The sequence below is a fragment of the Orycteropus afer genome, unplaced genomic scaffold (genome assembly GCF_000298275.1).
Source record: "Orycteropus afer afer isolate SDZICR_OR568_19922 unplaced genomic scaffold, OryAfe1.0 scaffold00194, whole genome shotgun sequence".
Taxonomy (NCBI): domain Eukaryota; kingdom Metazoa; phylum Chordata; class Mammalia; order Tubulidentata; family Orycteropodidae; genus Orycteropus; species Orycteropus afer.
The window spans coordinates 5,660,394-5,685,701 of record NW_006921781.1 but is presented as its reverse complement, the minus strand read 5'-3'; the positions used below and the strand labels follow the sequence as shown (position 1 = coordinate 5,685,701).

Below are 25,308 nucleotides of genomic sequence, written 5' to 3'. Positions count from 1 at the left end.
TTGTTTCAAAGAAAAAGCTAAAGATTGTTTAGGTTAGAAATGTGAATCTACAAAACAGATCAACACAGACTGATTGGACAAAAGGAGTGCTTCACTACACAATCAATTTAATAGCATCTGTGTTCTGGCATTTTAAAGCTAAAGCAATTTACAAAAAGAAATAATTTTACACTTTTCAGAAACATATCTAGTATAAAAAGGAAATTGTAACTGAAGACTCTCCCCAAAATAAATATTTATTTGAATTCCTTTGTTGTTGTTCTCATTATGTGCTGTTGAGTCAGACCCGACTCATAGCAACCCCTCCTTGTGTTTCTGAGGCAGTATCACTACGGAAGTAGATTGCCCCATCTTCCTTCTGAGGAATGGCTGGTAGGTTTGAACCGCCAGCTTTCTGGTTAGCAGTCAAGTGCCTTAGGCACTACGCTACCAAACCTACTGCCATTGAGTCAATTCTGATGCATAGGGACCCTATAGGATAGAATAGAACTACCCTATAGGGTCTCCAGGGAGCTCTGGTGGCATAGTGCCTAAGGCATTTGACTGCTAACCAGAAGGCTGGCGATTCAAGGCCACCAGCCACTGCTCCTTAGGAAGGTTGGGCAATCTACTTCCATAGTGATACCGCCTGGAAAACCCAAGGAGGGGTTGCTGAGTCGAATCTGACTTCACAGCAGTTTTTCTTTTTTTTTTTTTAATAGGGTTTCCAAGGCTGTAAATTTTTGTGGAAGCAGACTACTTGATCTTTCTTTTGGAGCAGCTGGTTAATTTGAACTGCTGACTTTTGGTTAAGCAGCTAAGTGCTTTAACCACTATGTCACCTAGATTAATGTAACAACATTAGCAAGATTAACAAAAAAGAAGAAACAAAGAAAAGCTTTGTTTCCTTGCAAATGAAGGTCTCTTTCAATAGTTTAGTAGTGGACTGTAAAATACTACCTCCATTACCATGAGACCAGAAGAAATGGATGGTGGCTGGCTACTATTACTGAATGCTTTGATCAAGGACCTAACTGATGGATCCTGATCAAAAGGAGGAAAAGTGTGGAACAGAAATTCAAACTCATGTGAAAAACAGATTTACTAATCCATTGAGACTGGACGAAACTCCCAATTCTAATACCTAGAAATAATCTTTAAACCTTGAATCAAAACTATCTCATGCATCCATTGTTAGACAGTTTAGCCCAAATAATGATGATGATGATGATGATGATGTTTGCCTTAAGCATAGTGCTCTTACTATGCTCATTATTTATATGAGCTTAAACTGTGGCGTAGTGCCTAAGGTATTTGATGGCTAACCAGAAGGCTGCTGGTTCAAACCCACCAGTCACTCTGTGGAAGGAAGACTGTGCAATGTACTTCCATAAAAATTTACCACCTTGGAAACCCAAAGGGGGTCGCTATGAGTTAGTATCAACTTGATGACAGTGAATTTGGTAATTTGGGTTTTTTTTTTTTTTTTTTAATCTGACTACAGTTAATGTAAAGCACAGACGAGAATTTTAAGGAGCAGAGAGCCTAAATGAATGATAGTAAAACAATATGGGCCGAGACAGTGAAAATAGTGACTTAATATGAAGTATGTAACCGATGTCACTGAACTGTTCATGTAGAAATTGTGAATGGACATATGTTTGGTTGGGAATATTGCCATCCAAAATACATAAAATACTGGAAAAGAGAGAAGGAGAGTTTAGTTGTGCAGCAGGTTACTCAGCCCTCTTGGGAAGATTTCTCTCAATATTATTAACCCATATTAGTTTTAATTGATCACATTTTCTCATTTGGCACTTCAGTTCCCAAAGCATTCTGTTATGTTTGAAAATAAAACACTCACCTTTAGTTTGGTAAGGAGATTTTGTGGTGCTGGGGTAAGGTGTTCAGCTGCTAACCAAAAGGTTGGTGGTTTGAACCCAATAGCTGCTCCACTGAAGAAAGATGAGACAGTCTGCTTCCATAAAGATTTACAACCTTGGAAATCCTATGGGGGTCAGATGTGTTGGAAATGACTTGATGGCAATGGGTTTGGTTTTGGTTTTTTGTTTGGTGGTGATTTTGGTTAGCAGCTGAATGCCTTAACCACTGCACCACCAGAGCTCCTACAGGCAGAGAGGCCCATTGTTATTAATTTTTAAACCTAAAGCCTCTCATTACATATAAAACTATTCAGACACACTGAATACTGCTAACTCCAAATGAACTTAATTATGAGTTCCTTGATTTGGCTCAGTTGGCTAAAAGATTTAAAAAGTCTTGTTTGACTTCTTACCAAAATAAAAAATTTTAAAAACTCTGTACCTCTGTTGTGGTGAGTTTCCATGGAAAACCAAAAATCCAGAAAACACTCTTCATAATTAAAATATTTACTCCTACAAAGAGCTGTGTGTTTAGATGAAGTGTAATTAAAATGTAAGAACATGTGCTGTGTATTACCAAACGTTTAAGGGTCGTCTAGCAAGCAAGGGACTTTTTGAGCTTCATTCTTCTAAAATTTGTGTCAGTGTATACTCACCAGATATTATGAGTCCCTTGATTTGGCTCATTGGCTGAAAGACTTAAAAATTGGGCAGTGATGTTCATTTTGTTTTATATTGAATTTAATTAATTTACTAGCTTTAGAACATATTTTACATTGTTGTTGTTGTTGTTGTTGTTGTTATGTGCCGTCGAGTCGGCCCTGACTCATAGCGACCCCTCCTTGGGTTTCCGAGGCAGTATCACTATGGAAGTAGGATTGCCCAACCTTCCTTCCGAGGAGTGGCTGGTGGGTTTGAACCGCCAGCCTTCTGGTGAGCAGTCAAGTGCTTTAGCCACTATGCTACCAGAGCTCCCTATTTTACATTAGACATTGCATTTTTATTAACTTATTTGTTTCTTCCCTTTAAAAAAAGACTTACCTTCAAGGACAGGATGTCACTGTACCTAACTCTCTCTCTATCCTATGGTTCTACCATGCCTTGGACACAAGAAAATGCTTAATAAATGCTTGTTGATAATGAGGATGATGCTGGGTTAAAATGCTCTGGCCCATGGTCTACTTAGCGTGGGCCACTGACTTCTGGGTGTATAAAGTTCTGAACATTTTGGGAAAAATGAATCTTATTTCTTTAAGCATGCTTCTGAACACATGCTATTTGTATTTAAACTTAACTAAAGCATGTATCCTCAGAGTTAGCATCCTCCTAACAATGCATAGGACAAAGGCATCAAAAACAGAAATGGCAGAAGGAGAATGTGGTAGTTAAGGTTGTGTGTCAACTTGGCTGGGCCTGGTTTTGAGTGGCTGGGGAGCTGGGGTAGTGATTCCCCATGATGAGACTGGTAATCAACTCCATGGTGGAATCTACTGTAAGCAGCTGAGTAGATGCCTTAGAGATGTGGCCTGTGTCCAGTACATAAGACAACGCTTTGAGAAAGGTCTTTAGCGTTTGGCACAGTTGGACTGAGTCTTCATTCAGCAGCCTGACAATGCTGCCTACCAATCTTGGGACTGTTTCTAGACTTGAACTAGTGGCCTGCCATGTTGCTGGATAATCTTGATACTGTATCATTTTATTTGTCAACCTTGGGTTTGTCAGCCTCAGCAGCCAGCAGCTGCCTGAATTAAGAGACACCTCTGGTTCCAGTGGGCTGGGAGCAAGAGGCAAAGCTGAAGTCCAAGGTTGAGGGGTCTTCATCCAGATTCCTAGAGCTGGCACTTTGAACTTGGGACTTCTAGCGTCCTATACTGTAAGAGAATAAATTACTGTTTGTTAAAGTCATCCATTTATGGTATATCTGTTATAGTAGCACTAGAGAACTGAATCAGAGAATATGCAATTCAAGTCAACATTTATTGAGCACTTACTTGGTGAAAAGCCCAGGCCAGGTGTTGGAGAATGAATGAGAAAAGAAACAGAACTAACATTTCCTGAGAACTTATTATGTGCTCAACACTACAAGTGACTTATTTAATTTTCACGGTGCTAAAATGACTAGGGTTCTGTCAGGGGAGGCCTTACAATCTAATAGTCTTCCTCTTTTCTCCCCTTTCTTTCATATGTGTACACATATGTCCCACTCCCACTCCCAACTTGAGGGAGAAGAAGAGGAAGAGAGAGAGGGAGACAGAGACACACAGAGAGACAGAGATAGAGAGACAAGAGAGATAGAAGGAAAAGAGCTCAAAAATAGATCTGGCTTTTAATGTTTGGATTGATTACAGTAGGAGGAAGACTATGCAATACTAAATTTAAATTTTTATCAAAAATTATCTTCACAGGATGCCAGGAACAGGATGTTAAATGTTCTTCAATGGCTGCTTCAGTAAATCGGCCTTGATTTTCTAATTTATGAACAAAATTCATTTCCATTTTTATCAGCATCTTAGTGTTGCTCCAGCAAACTCCTTTTCCCCTTTAAGACCCAACAGATTAGGAAGAATTGCATTGCAGTTATTGTAGCAGTATTGAGGAACATTAGCCAAAATAGACTGTAAATTACTAGATGTGGTATGAAGCAAAAGTACAATTTTATATTCTTCATAAGCAAATAAGCCAAGATATATTGAAAATTTTTGTTTCTCTAAAAAAAGTTAAACCCAGGGTATCATAAAAGTTCTCACATGATACATTGTGCAATTTCTGGCAACAAAATCTTTTCTAGAAACCAAACTAAGTCAATTCTCTCCATTTCCCCCCCCTAAGAAACAAAACCCATGCAGGTTACAGAAAAGTTTACACAGGTTTTTATTATAGTAACCAGGCAGTTGCCATCAAGTAAACTCCTATCTCAGGGTGACCCCCATGTGTGTCAGAGTAGAACTGTGTTCCACAGGATTTTCAATATCACTACAGATTGTAGATTCCGCACAGGCTGATTTTTCAGGAGATTGCCAGGCCTTTCTTCCAAGGCATCTCTAGGTGTGTTCCTCCAACCTTTTGGTTGGTGGTCAAGGGCATTAACCATTTGTTCTGTTAAATCCCCTGCCATTGAGTCTATCTAACTCATAGCAAACCCCATTGGGTTTCCAAGGCAGTAAATCTTCACAGAAATAGATTGCTTAGTTTTCCTTCCATGGAGTGGTTAGTGGGTTTGAACTGCCAACCTTCTGGTTAGCTTTAGGCACTCTGCCACCAGAGCTCCTTGTTTGTACCACTGGGGACTCTTTTGTTCTAGTAGGGAAATGGAAAGCAAAGCCAACAGTGGTAGACTGAAACCCAAGTATACCTACATCAGGCTAGGCGGGAGGGTCCATGAGGGATCTTCTCCCCTGGAAACTCTAAGAGCAGGTCAGCTATTACCCAGGTCTGGTGGTGCCAACAGTTAACATGCTTGGCTGCTAACTACAAGGTTGGAGGTTCAAAGCTACCCAGAAGAAAGGCTTTGTGATCTACTTCTGAAAACTCAGCCACTGAAAATCCTATGGAGTACAGTTCTACTCGGACACGCATGGGCGTCACCATGATTTGGAGTCAACTCCATGACAACTGGTTACATAGGTCTAGGGTAAAATCCCACCACTTTAGCAAAAAGAAAATAGGAACCAGATTCTTTAAGGGACAGAGAATTTACTTTTATTTCCAAATTTGGCAATTCCTTTGTCAGTGAATTAGTGTTACATTTTGAGGGACTAGTCAGTAGGTGAATGACAGGTGCAAATTTGTACTAGAGATGAGTGATATGCCACCTAACTAGATTCCACTGAAAGAAGTGTTTCCCTCAGGCTGCTGGCCTCAGCCCCACCATTCAAGCAGCAGTTACCAAGGAATTGTCTGCAGCTTGGTCAAAAGACCAGATAGGCATTCCTTCTGTCAGGTTGTGCCATGGAACATACAAAGATGAAAGAAAATCCAAAACCAAAAGACCAAACTCACTGCCGTGGAGTCGGGTCCAACTCATAACAACCCCTCCTTGAGTTTCTGAGGCAGTATCACTACAGATATTAGATTGCCCAGTCTTCCTTCTAAGGACTGGCTGGTGGGTTTGAACCACCAGTCTTCTAGTTAGCAGTCAAATGCCTTAGGCACTATACCACCAGAACTCCTGAACAGCTGCCTGCATTTTTGGGGGGGGGGGTGGTTTCTAAGACTCAGTGCTATGAAAAAAAAAAAAAGTTAGTTTCATTCCCTTCCCTCTAATCAGTCCCCTGTTTTCTTCATAAATCCTGGTCTACCTCATTTTACAAAACACAAAAAGACTTTGAATGCCTCAGCATCTGGCATTTGAACTCCAGTTCTCTCCTCTCCCCTCCTCAGCACCCAGCATAGAGTGTGCATACCATTTTGTTCACTAATTCTGCTGACCAAGTTACAAGACTGACAAAAGTTTCTAAAAGTTCATGTCTTATTTCATTCTTTTAGCAGATGCCTGAAATAAACCAAGAAGCTTGGGAAGAGGGTTTGTTATGGATTGATTTAACCCATACCAAACCCACTGTCAGCAATTGCAACTCATAGAGACCCTATAAGACAAAGTAGAACTGCCCCATAGAGTTTCCAAGGCTATAATTCTTTATGGAAGCAGTCTACCACATCTTTCTCCCATGGAGCAGCTGGTGGATTTGAACTGCTGACCTTGTGGTTTGCAGTAAAATGCTTTTAGCCATTATGCCACCAGAGCTCCTACTGGATTGGTTTATGTGCCCTCAAAATATATGTTGGAATCCTAACACCTATGCTTATAGATATAATCCCAACTAGGAACAGGATTTTCTCTGGTATGTTAATGAGGCCATATTGGAATAGAGTGTATCCTAAACCTAATGACTTTTTAAAATATAAAAAAGGGCAGATTACACCAAAGAAGTTTAGAAGCAAACACAAGATAGACAAGATAGATGACACAGGGTGAATTGTCATGGAGCCCAGGGACATGGGGTTTACAGAGCTGAGACAAAGATCTTCTTTCAGAGTGGGCAGAGAAGAGAGCCTTGAGCCCTGAATTCTGATGTCTAGTCTCCTAAACTTTGAGAAAATAAATTTCTGTTCATTAAAGCCACCCTCTTGCAGTATTTCTGTTATAGCAGCACTAGGAAACTAAGAACGAGCTTTTCAATGGAGCTTCCAGAGAGGACCTGTGGACCCTGCTGAGGGGAGAGGTCCTTGCCATCTCTATGAAGCTTCTGCAGCAGGGATTGGACACCAATCCTTCATGCATATGCTTGCTGCCATAGTTTATAAAACTCCCCAGTCAACATGCTGTTGTAGTTGTTGTTGTTATGTGCCGTTGAGTCGGTCCCAACTCATAGCGACCCCTCCTTGGGTTTCCGAGGCAGTATCACTACAGAAGTAGGATTACCCAACCTTCCTTCCAAGGCTGTACAGAGTAATTATAATTACAGACCTATTCTAAGCAGGCTATGAAATTATACACATTTCTTACTTGAGACATTGACAGGTTGTTTAAAAAGAAATGTCACACACACACACACACGAAATCAGGTTCAAATCAGAATTTCTGATTGACTGTTATTTTCTTCTATACCTACCTTATAAGGATATTAAAAGCCCAACTTTCATGTAAGCTAGCCCCCTATCTAGAAACTTTAAAAATGATGAAAGCTTTTTTGAAAAAAAAAACAATTTGATTTATTTATCTGAAAACCTTACATAATCTCAGTAAATCACACTAATAAACCAAAAAGCAAACTAATTGTCTTCAAGCCTATCCCAACCCATGACAGACCTATACGTCAGGGTAGTTTCCAGAGGATTTTCATGGCTGTGACTTTTCGGAAGTAGATTTCCAGGCCCTTCTTCCAAGGCACCTCTGGGTGGGTCTGAACCCCCAAACTTTTGGTCAGTAGCTGAGCATGTAATGGTTGGCACTACACAGGGACTCTATGAAATCACACTAATATTCGCTCCTTTCTTTTGTTGACATCTAAGGGTTAAGAGAGAGCTCTGGCGGCATAGTGCCTAAGGCATTTGACTGCTAACCAGAAAACTAGTGGTTCAAACCCACCAGCCACTCCTCAAAGGAAGGTTGAGCAAGCTACTTCCACAGTGATAAAAAACAAACAAACAAACAAACTTACTGCTGTCAAGTTGGATCCAACTCATAGCGACCCCTCCTTGGGTTTCTGAGGTGGTATCACTATAGAAGTACATTGCCCACCTTCCTTCCAAAGAGTGGCTGGTGGGTTTGAACCACTAGCCTTCTGGTTAGCAGTGAAATGCCTTAGGCACTACACCACCAGAGCTCCCTTCATAGTGATACTACCTCAGAAACCCAAGGAGGGGTCGCTGACTCAGATCTGACTCGATGGCAGTGAGTCTGGTTTTTGGTTTAAGAGTTAAGAGAATAGAAAACTGTGAGGAAGATGACCTCCTCAAATAAACAAATCCAAATCTCATAAAAACGCAGTCCTGAGAAATCTGGTATCAGCTGAATAAGAGACACACATTGACATATATATGCTAGGTTCATTTTTTCAGACAAAGGGCATATAGCTTCAGGAAACAGTGGTATAGTTAACAGGAGGTTCCCCTGTTATGCTAAGCTTCTCAGAGAATGAAAGGAATGGAAGTTGAGGATGAAAGGATGAAGGCAGTGGTTCTCAAACTTAAGCTTGCTCCAGAATCCCCGAGAGAATATAAATTACAGATTGCTGAAATAACTCCCACCCTCACTCCTAGAGTTTCTGATTCAGTAGATCTAGGGCAGGGCCTGAGAATCTACATTCCTGTCAAAGTCCCAGGTGACTCTGGTGCTGCTGGACCAGGAAACACACTTAGAGAACCACTCCTTTCTGTATGTGCCTGGTTGCAGAAGCTTTTCTTGTGGTCATCATTTATGCCTTCCTTGTAAAGCCCTGGAGAAACAGAGCAATGTGACCATTTTGGAATGATTTTTGCTTCTACAAACATGTTAGCAAAGACGTTCTATTTCTGCTTATCTTCATCTTTCTGTTACAAAGCTTTATTCATGGCCCATATGGGGAGACAGATCCAATCTATGACACCCCTCTGATTTCTTTTTTGGCAATGGTGGCAACTGTGGTACCTTCCTGGCCATAGAGACTGCACCTTCTTTCAGACAAACAGTTCTCCCAGCTGTCCCATATCTCTGAGTAAGCATTACCCTTGTCTGCTTTTACATTACCAGGAAGAGGTTAACTAGAGGAGAGATTTTTAAGTGAGCATCTCAGACTGGGCACAGCATATAAAGCAAGGTTCTAAGTTTTTCTCTTTTTTTAAACCACAAAGGGTGATGTCTTTCACTCAGTACAAATTGGGCCACCCTTTGATTACACATTAAATGAACTAAAGTTGATTGGAAAAAGCCAGTCCTCCAGCACATTGGCTCAGAGACTGGAAAGCTTCTATGGGGATTAAGCAATTCCTATGTGAGAGTATATGGCCTGAAACCAAATTTCATCTGCATTTCAGCATCAGCTGTGGCTGCCATACTCTGGAAAAGGATTTTTATGGCAAATAGCAAATATCCCTGAAAAAGGTAGAATGGCTCCAGGTCTACATATAGATACAAAAAAAAGAAGAAAAAATCGGAGCAATGGAAATCGCTATGTACCTGAGAAGGAGTTTAAAGTTCCATTAATAAAAGGCAGAGCCATTCAAAGATGAAAGTTTAGTATAACTCATATAAAAGTGAGTTATAGGGTCATTTCCTGATATTTATTCTCCACCTAAGATCTGGAAGATCATTATGCCATGTCCTGGGTAGGTGGCTATTATCAACGTTACCTGATTCATCGACTCTCATTTTTTTAGTAGGGCTGTCACAATTCTCATCGTCTGACATTTCCATCTCTTCTTCACGACGGATGCCCATGAGCTGCTCACTTTGAGCGTTCCGGAGCTCCTGAAACAAGAGGATACACCAATGTCAGAGCCACAGACACATGTCAACATACCTTTTCCAATGGTCTTCTGGTATATGATGATTGACACATCAACTTTTACAGTCTGAAGCTCCCATGTCCCAAACATTGCCTTACCTAATCTAGAATGAAGTTCTGCATGGTGTAGGGTAGTGGGCAGACCAAGGGTTTTGGTGCCTGACTTGTGATGAATTCCTGTTCTACTAATGACTAGCTGAGGGCTTCCTAGCAAATTATTTAATTTCTCTTTGGTCTAACTTTCCTTATTTGTACAAGAAGGACTGTTATCAGGGCCATTGCAAGGATTACATAGAAATGCCTATCACCATGGCTGGCACATAGTAGGGATTCACTTTAATGGTTAAGAACATAAGCAGTGAAATATAAAAGGACCGTGTAATATTCAGAAAGTTTCTTCATTTCTTTTAGCTTCCCTTTGCTCATTTAGAAGGAGTTTTGTGGTGTAGAGGATAACCGCATGTGGCTGCTACCCAGAAGGTCAGTGGTTCAAACCCACTAGCCAATCCAAAGAAGGAAGATGGAGTGATCTACTTCCATAAAGATTTACAGCCTTGGAAACCCAATGGGGGTCGCTTTGAGTCAGAATTGACTCAATGGTTTTTTGCTCATATAGAATATTATGATGCTAAGAGTTTTGAGGATTAAATGAGTTAATGCATGTAAAATAGTATCATGCCAAACATTTGGTCTGCTCAGGTGATGCTGCTGATTATTTTGTTCTTCATCCGGAGTGTGCTCATATGTGTATACGTGCCCGTGTGTGATAACACACACACAGACACATACACACAGAAACCATTCAGATACTGAAACTGCAGACTTTGAAAGATGTTGGGGAATGAAATAAAAGACAGAAGCTTTCTCTTTTGGTGCTTCACGTTATCTTGCAGGGTTTGCTGTTTTTGCCCTGTGGGAGGTGGTTTTGGCATCACTTGTGAACCCTGCATCTTTGGGATCACATAAGACTCTCTACTGGCTAGAGGAGTGACTGTAGTAACACCACTTAATTTTGGCTGGCCTTTCTCTATTCTTTCACAAATGAGGATAATAATAATACAAAGCTGTTTGAATGTAATAGTATATGTGCAAATTAATTGTAGAAAATAAAGAACTACAAAATAATTTTTTTTCTACTGTGGATAAAATTGTTGTTGTTGTTGTTATGTGCCACTGAGTCTCACCCGACTCATAGCGACCCCTCCTTGGGTTTCTGAGGCAGTATCACTACAGAAGTAGATTGCCCCATCTTCCTTCCGAGGAGTGGCTGGTGGTTTGAACCACCAGCCTTCTGGTTAGCAGTCAAGTGCCTTAGGCACTACGCTACCAGAGCTAAAATTAGAACATTTTAATTCCTATTGCTATCGAGTAGATTCCAACTTAGAGTGATCCTGTAGGACAGAGTAGAACTGCCCCTTAAGGCTTCCAAGGCTTTAAATCTTTACAGAAGCAGACTGCCTCATCTTTCTCCTACTGAGTGGCTGGTGGGTTTGAACCACTAACCTTTTGGTTAGTAGCTGAATACTTTAACTGCTTTGTCACCAAAGCTCCTTGGACATTATAATACTCTGTGTTAAATAATATGCTGTTCTTTTGTATCAAGATGTATATTATATACTTTGTGATGTGTATTCATTTTGTTCTCTCATATTTATGGTACCATCTTCAAAATTTTAAAACAGGGAACCAAAACCGCCAAAACTAAACCCACTACCATGGAGTCAGTTTTGACTCATGGAAGATAGGGCAATCTACTTCTGTAAAGATTTACCACCTCAGAAACCCAATGGGGGTTACTATGAGTTAGGACAGACTTGATGACAGTTAGTAAAACAGGGAAAGGGCTGCATTATTCTTCCTCCCCCTTCAAACTGAAGTCTCTAAATAGAAGTCAAAAAGTTAGAAATAATTTTATTTTAAAATAAACAAATGTATAAGTAACAATAAAACTAATTTATAGTACTTAATGTACAAATGGCATGGCTTCAAACAGCTTCAGTGCCCATTTGATGAGTGTGCAGATACTATTGTAAATCTTTACAGAAGAAGACTGCCTCATCTTTCTCCCATGGAGTGGCAGGTGGGTTTGAACCACTGACCTTTCAGTTAGCAGCCAAATGCTTAACCACTACACTACCAGGGTTCCTTGGACTATGGGGCGGGGGCCAACGCACTACTGTTGTGTTGGATCTGACTCATAGCTGCCCCTCTTTGGGTTTCTGAGGCAGTATCACTACAGAAGTAGATTGTCTAATCTTCCTTATTTGATCATGCACCCAGAAGAAAGAGGTGCTGATTCATCTTTAAAAACAGACAGATGTTACATGTGATTAGTGTGGAACTTTCTAAGTTGTGGACAGCTAATTTTTCTACTGACATAGAGCCCAATTCTCAAAGAGGTGGATTGAAAATACTGGAAACAAGCAAAAAGTCAGTTGGAAAGAATAAATGAAGCTGAAAGAGCTTGCTGTTTAGCCCCTACAGTTAATGACAAACTGTCATACAGTAGCTGTTCCTGTTGGGAAGGGTGGCAGAAAGGAAAAAATTGGGGGGCAAAAAAAAAGCTGAAGGTTTTTCCACAGGGGGCCTGTGCTTCAGCAGTAAATCACTAATACACTCTAATAAATCTGTAAAGGTGTTGTAGATAATTAACAGACGCTGTCTAAGGGAATGCGGAAAAATCAAGCCAATTATCAAGCTTATCTGCAACTGAGAAATCATCCACAGTGTTAAATTACCAACTGGTATTTAATCAATTAAGCGACATGTAGGAAAGAAAATCAAAGGTAATTTATAGTTCTGTTTTTTAATGTATGTATATCAAACTTGGTGGAGGTGGTAGTGGTAGGGAGGCATAGAGCCTCCTTCCAGGAGCTCATTTTAGGACTGCACACCTTTCATGTGACTGGAACAGCTATTTCTACCTCCCAGGGCTAAGCAGAGCAAATGGACTTCCTGCAACAACATGAGAAGCCTTAGCATGTCCTGCTTAGCCAGGAGAGGACAGCACTGGGGGCAGCTGGGCTAGGGCAAGGCTAGGAGCATGATTTAGATGGGTGGCTAATATTTGCTGACACTCACATACTAATGACCGCGTTGTAATGCCTACAGCATTATGCCATCTGCTTTTTTCCTAACATTTCTTTTAATCATGCCTGGCTTTTATGTGAAAGGGTTTTTAAAAAAAACAAAAAACAAAAAACCTCAGCAATAATTCACAGACAGATCATTGTCAAATCAGCAAATCTGCGTGGGGGAGAGCATCAGCTAAGCATCCTTTGTTTTTCTGGCCCCTGAAAAATTAAAGAAAAACCCCACCTCCTCCTTACTCATTGTCCTGCATGTAGGAACAGAGCTGCATCGGCCACCAGCCACCTTCTTAGGCAATTGTGAACAAAATAAAAATGTCCTTCTTAACAATAAATTGCACTAGCATTTTAAGTGCCCCATTATTGTGAAGTCTTTCCGTTTCACCATAATAACAGTGATAATAAAGAATTCATTTGGTATTCGTGTGGATGTTATGTCTAGTGCCCATTGGTATTCAACTGTAATTTAGCATTAGTTAATGGGCACTTAAAATGCTACCCGAAAGATTGATATCACAGTATTTTGTGGTTTCTCAAACTCTGCATGAAACGCTTATTTGACAAGGGTGCCTCAAAATAATTAAATAAGTAAACCTTACCTTCTATCATTTGGGGTTTTGAAAGAGGGGAATATCATTTAGAGAACTTTAATATTAATGTACTGGAGGTGAAGAGGCATCCAAATGAAAAACATTCTCGTATTAAAAAATAATAATAAAGAAAGAAGCAAAGACAGTATACTTACTTTTAAATTACAGGTTCAAAGCGTATACTACACTGTGGAATTAATAAGAACAGCTGGACGACCAATGGCTAATGATGCATTTTGATCCTTCTGGGTGCCAAGGAAGGTCAAGTTCTGGACTCTTTCCTTGGGGGACAAATACTCACATAATCACACATGCACTGAGGCTAGCCTGCATGTTCACTCCCCTTGGGAAATGTACTCTGGGGAGAAGTGTGAGATAACCTAACGGCTAGCACAAAGGACAAAGACATTGCTTACGATGAAAGACAGGGATGGAAAGGCATACTTGCCATTTATAGCCCAAAGAGCAAACCATCATCATCACGTAGAACACTGAAAACAAAATCTGCATGTCTTTCAAAACAAGTTTTCTATTTGACGTTACACTTTCGTTCACAATGATTTATTAAACAAAGGATCTTGGTTTATTTCTGACATCGTCACTGCAATTGGGAATATTTATTTTCTCCCTTAGCAGGGGAGAAAGGCACTTGATGCTTTATGCATTAAGTCAGCCACTGCTCCTGATAAGGAGCAAATCTGAGCTGGATTTGGAGCTGATAATGAGACGGCACAATGGCAGGGGGACTGCCCACTGTAAAAAGAACCGTAATAGCTGCAGCCACACTACTCTCTGCCAATCCAGCTGTGTGATGGTGGTTAAAAAGTAATAATAAAATCACCAACCTCAGAATGCTTTCGCCAAATGTCTATGTTCTTGCGCTGAGCTTTCGAGAAATGGTCCCAAGCTTTTTGTCTGGTGGAAGCGTTGAAAACGGCCACAATCTGCTCAACTTTGGTGAACAAGGGAGTCAAACAAGACAAGTAATTTATGTTGTGATCACTATAGGGAAGCAAAGTAAAGACACTAGGAGTCTATGGATGATGTTATGATAGAAACTACATCATCAATATCCATCCAATTTGTGCCTTTTGTACTTACATTTTAGCAATGTTGGGGATGTCTCCCTTCAAGTCTGCCTCCATAATGCTAGGTTAAAACAAATCCTACATATGGCTAGGGAAAGATCACGGCAGCTGCTTCCAAGCATTCTTTAGCTCTTGTTTAAAGATACGATTTGGTATATCTACATACCTAGAGCTAGAAACATTCAGGCTCTGGTGCTGGCATACGGATATAGATATATAGACAGATAATGCCTACATTGGGGGCTAAGTAGTGAAGCCAGAGTTGAATTGAATGAAAGGGCCAAAACATGTATCTTTTTCTCTTTTTAGTTTCCATCTTAGGGACTCAGTTGCAGCCCTCTGAAGACATTACCGTGTCCAAATTTCAAGCTGGGTAATGGAATAGTTGTCATATCTCCCCTCCAGCTCAAGGGCCATTTTTATGTCTTGGTGCCTTTTTTACCCCCTATTGCATCCACCGCAGCCAGCCCTCCAGCCATCTGTCAGGGAATAGGAGCTGTCACCTCCACTTCAAGACAGACCAAGGCTCACCAATGCTCACCCAACCAGCAGCTGTGGCATGCAGATCTTATCTCGATACAGTATGGCGGCCTCCATATTTCATTGTTGACCATATACCATTCTATTATTCCATTCTAGCTTCCATGAGGCTCCTATCCTTTTGGCTCCCAAGCCATTTAAAGTTCTAACTCTACAGACACCCCCGCCCCCCAACTTCATTTAGTACTTTTGTGGCTTCCAGGCATGTTGCTATTGTAATGTTAAAAGCTGAGGGGTTAACAAAAATATAGAGAGAACAGAATGGGCTCTGAACAGTGGGTGTCAGAAGCAGGGCCAGCCATCTGTAGACTCCATCTTACTGAAACAGGTATTGATCTAGTAAGCAAGGGATTAAAGACATTATGGCACTAGATTAGCCATATGATTAAACATAAACTTCTAAATATTAGGAATGCACAGTGAAAATTAGTTTTTCATGGATGTATGGAGGGGTCACTATGAGTCAGGTCCAACTTGATGGCACATAACAACAGCAACAACAACATCCCCCTATCTAACCAATTTTTAGTGATTCCCAAGGCTCCATTATAAAAAAGGGGACAGAAGTTCTTCCAGATCTTCTGGTATGCAAAGAACGACAATAAGTAACAGAATAAATCCCCCACAGAAGAACAATTTAAAAATTAACACATAAAATAATCAAACAAGAATATGGTGGAGCAGAGGAAAAAAAGTAGATTCTATTCACTTATCACATTGTAAGTGTGTTATAATGCTAAGCAAATAATTCTGAACCTATGGGGAATTTTCATAGGGGCTTTTATGTTGGCTATTTTCCATATCTAGAGAACTCCAACTCCAGCCCTCCTTAATTATCAAACCATATCATCATATCACAGGATGAATCCGCTTCACTGGATTTTAATGGGAAGATTTGTCATCGAATTGGCTCACACTTTACTTGAGCTCAGGGGGTTGCTGGATATGCTGCTCCTGGGTATCCGTGACCTCAGTTGGAGGAAGTGACACTGCCAGGCTAGTTACCTGGGGCTGCTCGAAGTGCTGACTATCCTCTGACCATCAACTGAGAGTGCTCTGCTCCCTGCTGCAGCATGGCTGGTGCAGAGGAGAACTGGCTCAGCCACACCACCTGGGCTTTCTGCTTGTTTTGTCTGCACATAAGCTGAGAGCTGGGACTTTAGCCTTCATCTGCAGGGGCAACGCAGAGCAGTGAGCCCAAGAATTCAGGGGCAGACAGAAGTGGAATTCACTGTGAGGTGAGATTGTCTGGCAGGGCAAGTGATTCTATGGTTTAATAGGTTTCATTGTTCAATAGCAGGGGTCTGTGATTTGCATCATTTAGCAATGAGCTAACTCCGTAGGAAGAAATGTGGTGTCCTGGTCCCAGGCCTGAGGGGAAGACACAAGAAGGGCTGAGGCTGAGTGTTCTGAATGTTATAGTCAAAATTCAGCTATCAGTCAGGGAAGGCTGTTTGTAAAGGGATACACTAAAGATAAAATTATACATGTTATTATGTATGGTAAGGACCTCTGGTATTGCACAGGGTAAGGCATTTGGATGCTAATCAGAAGGTCAGTGGTTCAAACCTACCAACTCCTTCACGGGACAAAGATGAGGCAATCTACCTCCATAAAGATTTACAGCCTTGGAAATCCAACAGGGTTCACTATGAGGCAGAACTGGCTCAATGGCAATGGGTTTGTTTTTTTGGTTTATTATGTATGGTGGAGAAGGAGAGGGTGAGGGAGACCCATAATACACTTGACTGAACATACTTAGAAGAAAGACCCAGTGGCCTAATACTGGAAAGGTTCAAGGGTAAAACTGATCTAATAAATACTTCAACCAACCAACATCTCTTGCCATTGAGTCAATTCTGACTCCTGCTGACTTCATGTGTTTTAGAGTAGAACTGCTCCACAGCATTTTCAAAGGCTATAATCTTATGGAAAGAGATCACCAGGTCTTTCTTCCATGGCACCTCTGCAATGATATATACCTTCAACCTTTTGGATAGTAGCCATGCACAGTTTGTGTCACTCAGGGACCTAATATATACTTAAGCCATATACTATTGCAGATATTCCTTGTTTGGAACTAAGTGCCTCAGTTATTTAGAATATGGTATTATCATATCCCAGTTCATTCATTCCTTTTTTAATCCATTCACCAGACATTTGAGATCCTACCAAATACCAGGCAGTTGGCAGATTGCTAAAAATATGTAATTAAGACACAGTCACTGACTGATGAGACCACAGGCTCTAAGGGAAAGGAAAGGAAAGCAGATAATTTTCATATACAAGAGAGGTATGAATGACAGCTATGGGGACACAGAGTAGAGAGTAACTAATTCAGCTAGGAAACAACCACAAAGATAGTGACATTTTAGTGAGGTTTTCAGTGGTAAATGAATGCTTGCTCAGCAGAGGTGGGGTGTTCAAAGACTGGCATGGTGTTGTGAAAGGAAGTTATGTGAACGTAGGTGGTGGGCATAGGAGCCAATGCTAGTTAAGAGTGAAAGAGGAAGGATTATGTACCAGAGTTGTGAACCTGATACTGTAGGCCAGAGGAGGCAGAACTAGGTAGGATTTGTTTTTTTGGAAAAAGATCACAGCTTGTAAGGTAGAGGATCTAGACTGGGGGGAGGGAGGGAAGCAAGGAGTCTTTTGACAAGGTGAGTTGACAGGACAAAGTAGCTGATTTGTTATGTGGGAGGAGGGATGGAGGTAGACCAGATGACTCAACTTTGAAAACACATCATAGACCTAGAGACCTAGAGAACAACTGAAAGTGGAGGTCTGGGAAGAAGATCAGGAATTTGCTTTGGCCATGATGTCTGAAGGCCACCTAGGTAGGGCTGAATTACAGGTGGTGGTGGTTGTTAGGTGCCTTCAAGTCGGCTCCGTCTCAAAGCGACCTTATGTACAACCGAATGAAACACTGCTGGTCCTGCATCATCCTCACAATATAAATAGTAAAATATAGATGGGGGGTTCAGAAAGAAGTCACAGGTCAAAGAGATATGGCTCAGATTTTCTGGGCCATTCTCAATTTCATTATTTCCACTCTTTTCCATACCAACCAACCAACCAACCCCACTGCTATTGAGGCAGATCCGACTCATAGGGACCCCTCCTTGGTTTTCCAAGGCAGTATCACTATGGAAATAGATTGCCCAACCTTTCTTTTGAGGAGTGGCTGGTGAGTTTGAACCCCAGCCTTCTGGTTAGCAGTCAAGTACCTTAAGCTAAATTAAATTTATTTTCTTTCATAATTCTTTCCTTATAAAGTTTTACACTTTTTCATACACTTACAACCTGGGGGTGGGGGAGGACCCCAACAAACTATAATTCAGCTTAACCAAAAAAGTGAAAAAACAAACAAACAAACAAACAAACCCACAGCTATCAAGTGGATTCTGACTCATAGTGACCCTGTAGGACAGAGTAGAACTTCCCCATAGGGTTTCCCAGTCTGTAAATCTTTACAGAAGCAGACTGCCTCATGTTTTTCCTGTGAAGTTACTGCTGGGTTCAAACTGCTGACCTCCTGGTTAGCAGCCAAATATTTAACCACTCTGCTACTCACAGTCTCTATATGGTCCAGTTTACCTTTCTCATTTCTGCACAAACTTCTCCTAAAGCAGCCATTTGTCTTGCAAATGAAAGTTCTCCAGCACACAAAAAGACTCTGAAAGAGTGCTTAGGTCAGCACAAATTCATCATCATTAGAGAAAAACCACCTCCAGGAGTATGCCCTAATGAATATGTTTCAAAGACAGCATATTTCTAAAATCATAAATCAGGATGACCATGAGTATGAATGTCACAGTTAAAGACCACACAGTATTAATTATCTACACAGGGAATATCAGGCAGTGGGTCCTTGTAGCTGACTCCCATGTACTACTTACTTCTCACGTATAATTCATAGTATTGGTTCTAAGTATAATGCAACCATAGTAAGTTAAACCCATCAAAACCCATTGCCTTGGAGTCAATTCCGACTCACAGCAACCTTATGGGACAGAGCAGAACTGGCCCACCGAGTTTCCAAGGCTGTAAATCTTCCTGGGACGCAGACTGCCTCATCTTTTTCCTGCTGGGAGGTCAGTGGGTTTGAACGGTCTATCTTTCAGTTAGCAGCCAAGTGTTTTGACTACTGTGCCAATAGGGCTCCTTCTACAATAAGTTAGAACCCTTATATACAGATTCTTGAAAACTCTTTTAATCTCTACCTCTCAGAGAAAAGAGATGGCAACAGCACTTGTCCAAAAAAGCAGCTTACTTAAGTTGTCTACCAAACCCACTGTCATTGAGTCAATTTTGACTCAAAGTGACCCCCACTGGGTTTCTGAGGCAGTAAATCTTTACGGAAGTAGACTGCCCCATCTTCCTTCCTGGGAGCAGCTAGTGGGTTTGAACCACCAACCTTCTGGTTAGCAGCCAAATGCTTGAGGCACTGTGCCACCTGAACTCTTAAGTTGTGCTATAAGCAGAACAAATTCAGATCAACCCTAACCCCAGTCATTACCATCCCTAGTGGTCTACAGGCCCCACATAAGCCATACTACTTTAAAAGGACAAATTCTGCTCTGTAACTGCTATTTATTTATTAAAGAAAGTATGGCTAAAAGTTTTGGGCATGTTATCAACAGAAAGTGCTTTCAATCAGAAAATTTTAAATTTATCCCTCACACCTTTCAGATTTTTCCCCCAAATTCTAAGTGTTTTGCCTAAACTAGTTCCTCAACCTAAATTATGAATTAACCTAATTAATTCATGAGTAAATTAAAAGTGATTGACTTTTCCAAATTATGGATGAATGACAGTCTTAGATTTTATAATAGAAGTCTCTACTATACCCAGTGGAGTCCCTGTGTGATGCAAATGGTTAAGATGCTCAGCTCCTAATACAAAGGTCAGTGGTTCAAGTCCACCCAGAGACACCTTGGAAGAAAGGCCTGGCAATCTACTTAGGAAAAATCATCCACTGAAAATCCTATGGGGCACAGTTCTACTCTAACACATATGGGGTTGCTGTGAGTCAGCATCGAGGAGGCAAATAGTTTTAATATATCCAAGCCCAAACCCGCTGCTGTCAAGTCGATTCTAACCCACAGTGACCCCACACGACAGAGCAGAACTGCCCCATAGGGTTTCCAAGGCTGTACATCTTTATAGAAGCAGACTGCCTCATCTTTCTCCCACAGAGCCGCTAGTGGGTTCAAACTGTCAGCCTTTCGGTTAGCAGTCAAATGTTCTAACCACTGTACCACCAGACACCTTTAATATATTCAGCAGGTATAAATTAACAAAATGAAAGAAAACAAATTATCTTCATGAAACTGATAATCACTCTATGGATATATACTCCTACTAGTGATAATTCATTGATTTACGTATGTACATACCTGTGCAGATACACACACCCACTTAAACATAAACACATACATCACTGGCAGTATACACCCTTTGAAATTTCCCCCAAATCCATAAGATTACATAATTTAATTTTTTTTCCCCACTTCCCCACCCCAAAATATCTGAGTATCTGCTGAGTTCAGAACACACTTCTCACTTGAAGGAGACTTTTAGGGACTATCTTGAGGAGCACTTTGTCTTCAGTCTTCTCAGGGGAGGAAAGCTCAGCCCAGGACCTCCTTTTACCCAGAAGTAAACTACATTTCTATAAGCTCCCCAGGAAAGAGCAGGGCAGTGAGGACAAACCTGCAACTTTCTCAGTTGTATGAGTCATGTGGATTCTGAGCTCTGGGTACAAAGACATTTGAAGTTTTTGCAAGGTAAAGGTTATCATATCACTGCCCTCAAGTAGAATTAACCCTTACAGAGTATTTCCAAGGGGTTTCAAGGCTGTAATCTTTATGAAAGCAGATTGCCACATCTTTTTCCTGGAGAGGCTGGTGTGTTTGAACTGTTAAACTTTTGCTTAGCTACCAAGTGCTTAACCACTGTGCCAAAAAGACACCTTGGGTAACAGTTAGGCTCCTCCAAAGAAGACAAATACAGCCCTTTTTCTTTCCATGTCCTCCTTACCACTTTATTTCTCGTTGTCTTTGTACTTTCTGTATCCCTTGTTCCAGCTAAATAGCTGTGAAAGAGCCTTAAATCCATTTAGTGTCCTAAATATCTAGAGAAACTGATTAAGTCCTTGTGGGCAGTAGGCTTGTCTAAGTAAGTAAAGTACCTCAAATAAATCTTCCAAGTTTAATTTTATTTTCTTTTGAACTCTATCTGGGCTTATGATAGACCTTAACTATGGAAAATTTTTCCTTTCAGGAATGACAACTGTCCATATGATCTGTGATTAGCTCCGAAGAGATTTTCAAAGGCATATTAACAAATGAAATGAGTTGACCTCCTCCATCCCAACTTGTTATTGTTGTATTGAAACACTAAAATCTAGGGTTAGATTCTTGTTCCAGGGGACTGAGAAAAAGAAAGGAGGGGATTTTGGATACAGTGCTGGAGTTGATGAGCCCTAGCCCTAGACTGAAGAGTTAACAACAGAGGAAAAGGCAGTCAGGGATTCTGGCCCTTGGGAAACCCAGAGGAGCAAGACAAAAGTCCAGGGGAAGAGGGAGGAATGCTGAGCACTGGACACCCTGTAACGGGAAGCCTCTGTAACAGATTCCCAGACAGACTTGTGTGTGCTCAGGTTCTGGTCCTAAGCACAGTGGAGCTGCCAGCCAGTCTGGCAGGAAGCCTGGTAAACAGAGAATTAATGCAGTCAGACCCATATGTGAGGAGGCATGGACCAGAATTTCACAGTGAGAAGGAAAAAAGGGCATTCTGGGGTTTTATCTCAAGATGGGTAAAAAGAACATTGCGTGACATTGTGAATCCATCATAGCCCTGTTAAACCTAAGGCCAAAACATGAACATCTGATATTGTATTTCTGAAACTTCCTGGACAGATGAGGCCAGGTATTTGGTTCTTTTAGGGTGTGGGTAGGAATAGAAAAAAGAAAAATATGCTGATTAAATTATCAAAAGAAAACAGAAATAGACTTTTTATTTATTTTTAAGCAATTTCAAGCAAGGAGAAAATGGTCAAATTGCTCAAATAAATGGGAAGATTATTAGGCAGCCAGCAAAATTGGTATAAATCCCAAAATATTTTCGGTAACTGTATTGTTACTGTTAGCTGGCTCATGTTAGCCTCTGACCCATGCAAAGTAATACCATGTACAACAGAACGAAACACCATCCAGTGCTGTGCCAGCCCCACAGTCAGTTGCAGGACAGACTGTTGTGACCAACAGGGTTTTCACTGGATGATTTTTGGAAGTAGATCACCAGGCCTTTCTTCCTGGTCTTAGTCTGGAAGCTCCAATGAAACCTGTTCAGCATCATAGCAACACTCAAACTTCTACTGACGAGGGGTGTTGGCTGCACGTGAAGTGCGCTGGCTGGGAACCAAACCTTGGTCTTCTGCATGGAAGTGAGAATTCCATCACTGACCTACCATCGCCCTCTCAGGGAACTGTTCTTGTTAGGTGCTCTTGAGTCTGCTTCGACTCATAGCGACCCTGTGTGAAATGAAACGAAACACTAGCTGGTCCTGCGCCAGCCTCACAATCCTTGCTATATCTGAGCCTATTGTTGCAGCCACTGTTTTAATTCATCTTGTTGAGGGTCTTCCCCTTTTTTGTGGACTCTCCATTTTACCAAAGGAACTGTGGATTCTCTTATTAACAGATAGACTCAAATATTTTGGTAAGTAACAAAACAAAAATCCCTGAGAATATTATAATTTAATGGTTGCTTATAATATATGGGAGCTCTGGTAGTGTAATGCCTAAGGCACTTGACTGCTAACCAGAAGGCCGGCTGTTCAAACCCACCAGCCACTCCCTGGGAAGGAAGGTTGGGCAATGTACTTCCATAGTGATACTGCCTCAGAAACCCCAGGAGAGGCTGCTATGAGTTGGATCTGACTCGACAGCAATGGTTGTGTTGCATTATAATATATAGCATTTATTAATTTTTTTCAATCTAGAAAAGCACGAGGAAGAAAATAAAAATATCGAAAGTCCCCTTGCCTAGATTATCCCTATAGACTCAATAAAATTAATACATATACATAAGAAAACAAATAAAATGAAAATAAAAATTTATTTTCCTATCCTAACCACTCTTCATCCAGTTTCTCTCTCTAAAGGTAACTAACCACTGTTAACCAACTCTCAGAGGAAAATTTTTCCTTTAAGGGATGACCCAGAGAAAAAGTTACATATACAGCCCATATCATGTATAATTTTCTATGTGCAACCTTATTTTGGGAGCTCTGGTAGCATAGTGCCTAAGGTACTTGACTGCTAACCAGAAGGCTGGCAGTTCAAACTCACCAGCCACTCCTTGGAAGGAAGATGGGGCAATCTACTTCCATAGTGATACTGCCTCAGAAACCCAAGGAGGGGTCGCTATGAGTCGGGGTCAACTCGACGGCATATAACAACAACCACCACCACCTTATTTTAAGCAGCTCTGGTGCTATAGTTAAGGCATTTGGTTGCTAACCAAAAATATTGGTGGTTTGAATCCATCAGCCTCTCCATGGAAAAAAGATGAGGCAGTCTGGTTCCATGAAGATTTGAAACCCAATGGAGTCACTATAAGTCAGAATCGACTTGATGGCAGTGAGTTTGGTTTTTGTTGGAATCTTATTTTACTTATACAAAAGTGCTAATATTATATATACTGTTCTCTACCTTTTTTTCACTTAACATATCTTGGAAATCTATTCATATTTACATTATTTATAAGGCTGCAATGAACATCCTCAGACATATCTCCTGACATTCTTATATAAATACCTTTATAAAAAATTCTAAGCAGTGGAAAGTGTAGATAAAAGAGTATCCAAATGTTTAATTTTGGGAGGTATTGTCAAATCGCACTCCAAAAAGAACAACATCAATTTTATGCCCACCAAGTGTTTTTTAATCTTTTTCATTGTTGCCATTTCTGAAGGATGAGAAAAGACATAAATTACATAACCAATGTGCTGTATCAGTGATATCTACATTTGAAGGTTCCATGAAAAACAATAGAAATAAGTTCACAGATATGTCAAAACCTGCCCTTTTAGCACTAGTTGACTCATTGCTAAGGTGGTACATCCTGCCGGAATAGGAGTGGTCTGGTTTCTGGGTAAGGAGCTCTGGTAGCACAGTGCCTAAGGCATCTGACTGCTAACTGGAGGGTTGGTGGTTCAAACCCAGCAGCCACTCCACAGAAGCAAGACTGGACATCTACTCCTGTGAAAATTTACCACCTTGAAAACCCAATGTGGGTTGCTATGAGTCGAAATCGACTTGAAGGCAGTGGGTTTGATTTTTTGTTGTTGTCGTTTCTAGGTATCTCTTCTCCTTCCTAACCCTCAAAAATGGTGACTCTGATTTCTTCCAGGTCTGTACTAACTATAATAATAGAGCTATGAAAATAGTATCATAACATATCAAACCCAACCCATTACCATCAAGTCAATTCTGACTCCTCTGACTCTACTAGACAGAGTAGAACTGCCCCCACAGGGTTTCTGTAAATCTTTACAGAAGCTGACTGCCTCATGTTTCTCTGGTGGAGCAGCTGATGGGTTTGAACTGCCAACCTTTTGGTTAGCAGTTGAATACTTTCACCACTGCACCACCAGGGCCCTTGAATCATATAACAGTCATACACTATTTCTAATTAGCACTTGTTGTGTCAGGCACTATGCTTGATGAATTAAAACCATGGTTTTCGAAGTGTGGCTCCTGGGCAAGCAGATGCTTAGAATCAGAAATGCAAACACTCAGACACCGGACCTACTGAATCAGACACTCTGGAGCTGGGACCCAGCAGTCTGTTTTAACTAGCCCTCCCGGTGATTCTGATGCCCCCTCAAGTTCGAAAACCATGGATTACTTTACCTTTTCCAACAACCTTCTGAGGTAGGTGTTATTATTCTACACATTTCACTGATGAGAAAAACCGAGGCTCAGAGAGAGGTCAAATTTCTTGTCCAAGTCATAGACTCAGCAAGTGATAAAGCTGGGAATGGAAAGTACATCTCCCTAAGTTTAAAGCATATATTTATACTTGGAGATACAGTCTTATAGGCACAGCGAGTGTAATGTCCTAAATATCACACTAGAGACAAA

General features: G+C 40.9%; 1 protein-coding gene across 1 annotated transcript in view; it reads right to left on the bottom strand.

Annotated features, from left to right (window-relative positions):
* ENOX1 (ecto-NOX disulfide-thiol exchanger 1) overlaps positions 1–25,308 on the bottom strand; it is a 365,674-nt gene that overhangs the window by 195,619 nt on the left and 144,747 nt on the right. The window contains exons 7-8 of the mRNA XM_007947826.2: positions 14,372–14,478; positions 9,693–9,810 (exon numbers count right to left, since the gene is read on the bottom strand). Coding sequence (XP_007946017.1) covers positions 9,693–9,810; positions 14,372–14,478 — 225 coding nt within the window. The remainder of the gene's footprint in view (positions 1–9,692; positions 9,811–14,371; positions 14,479–25,308) is intronic.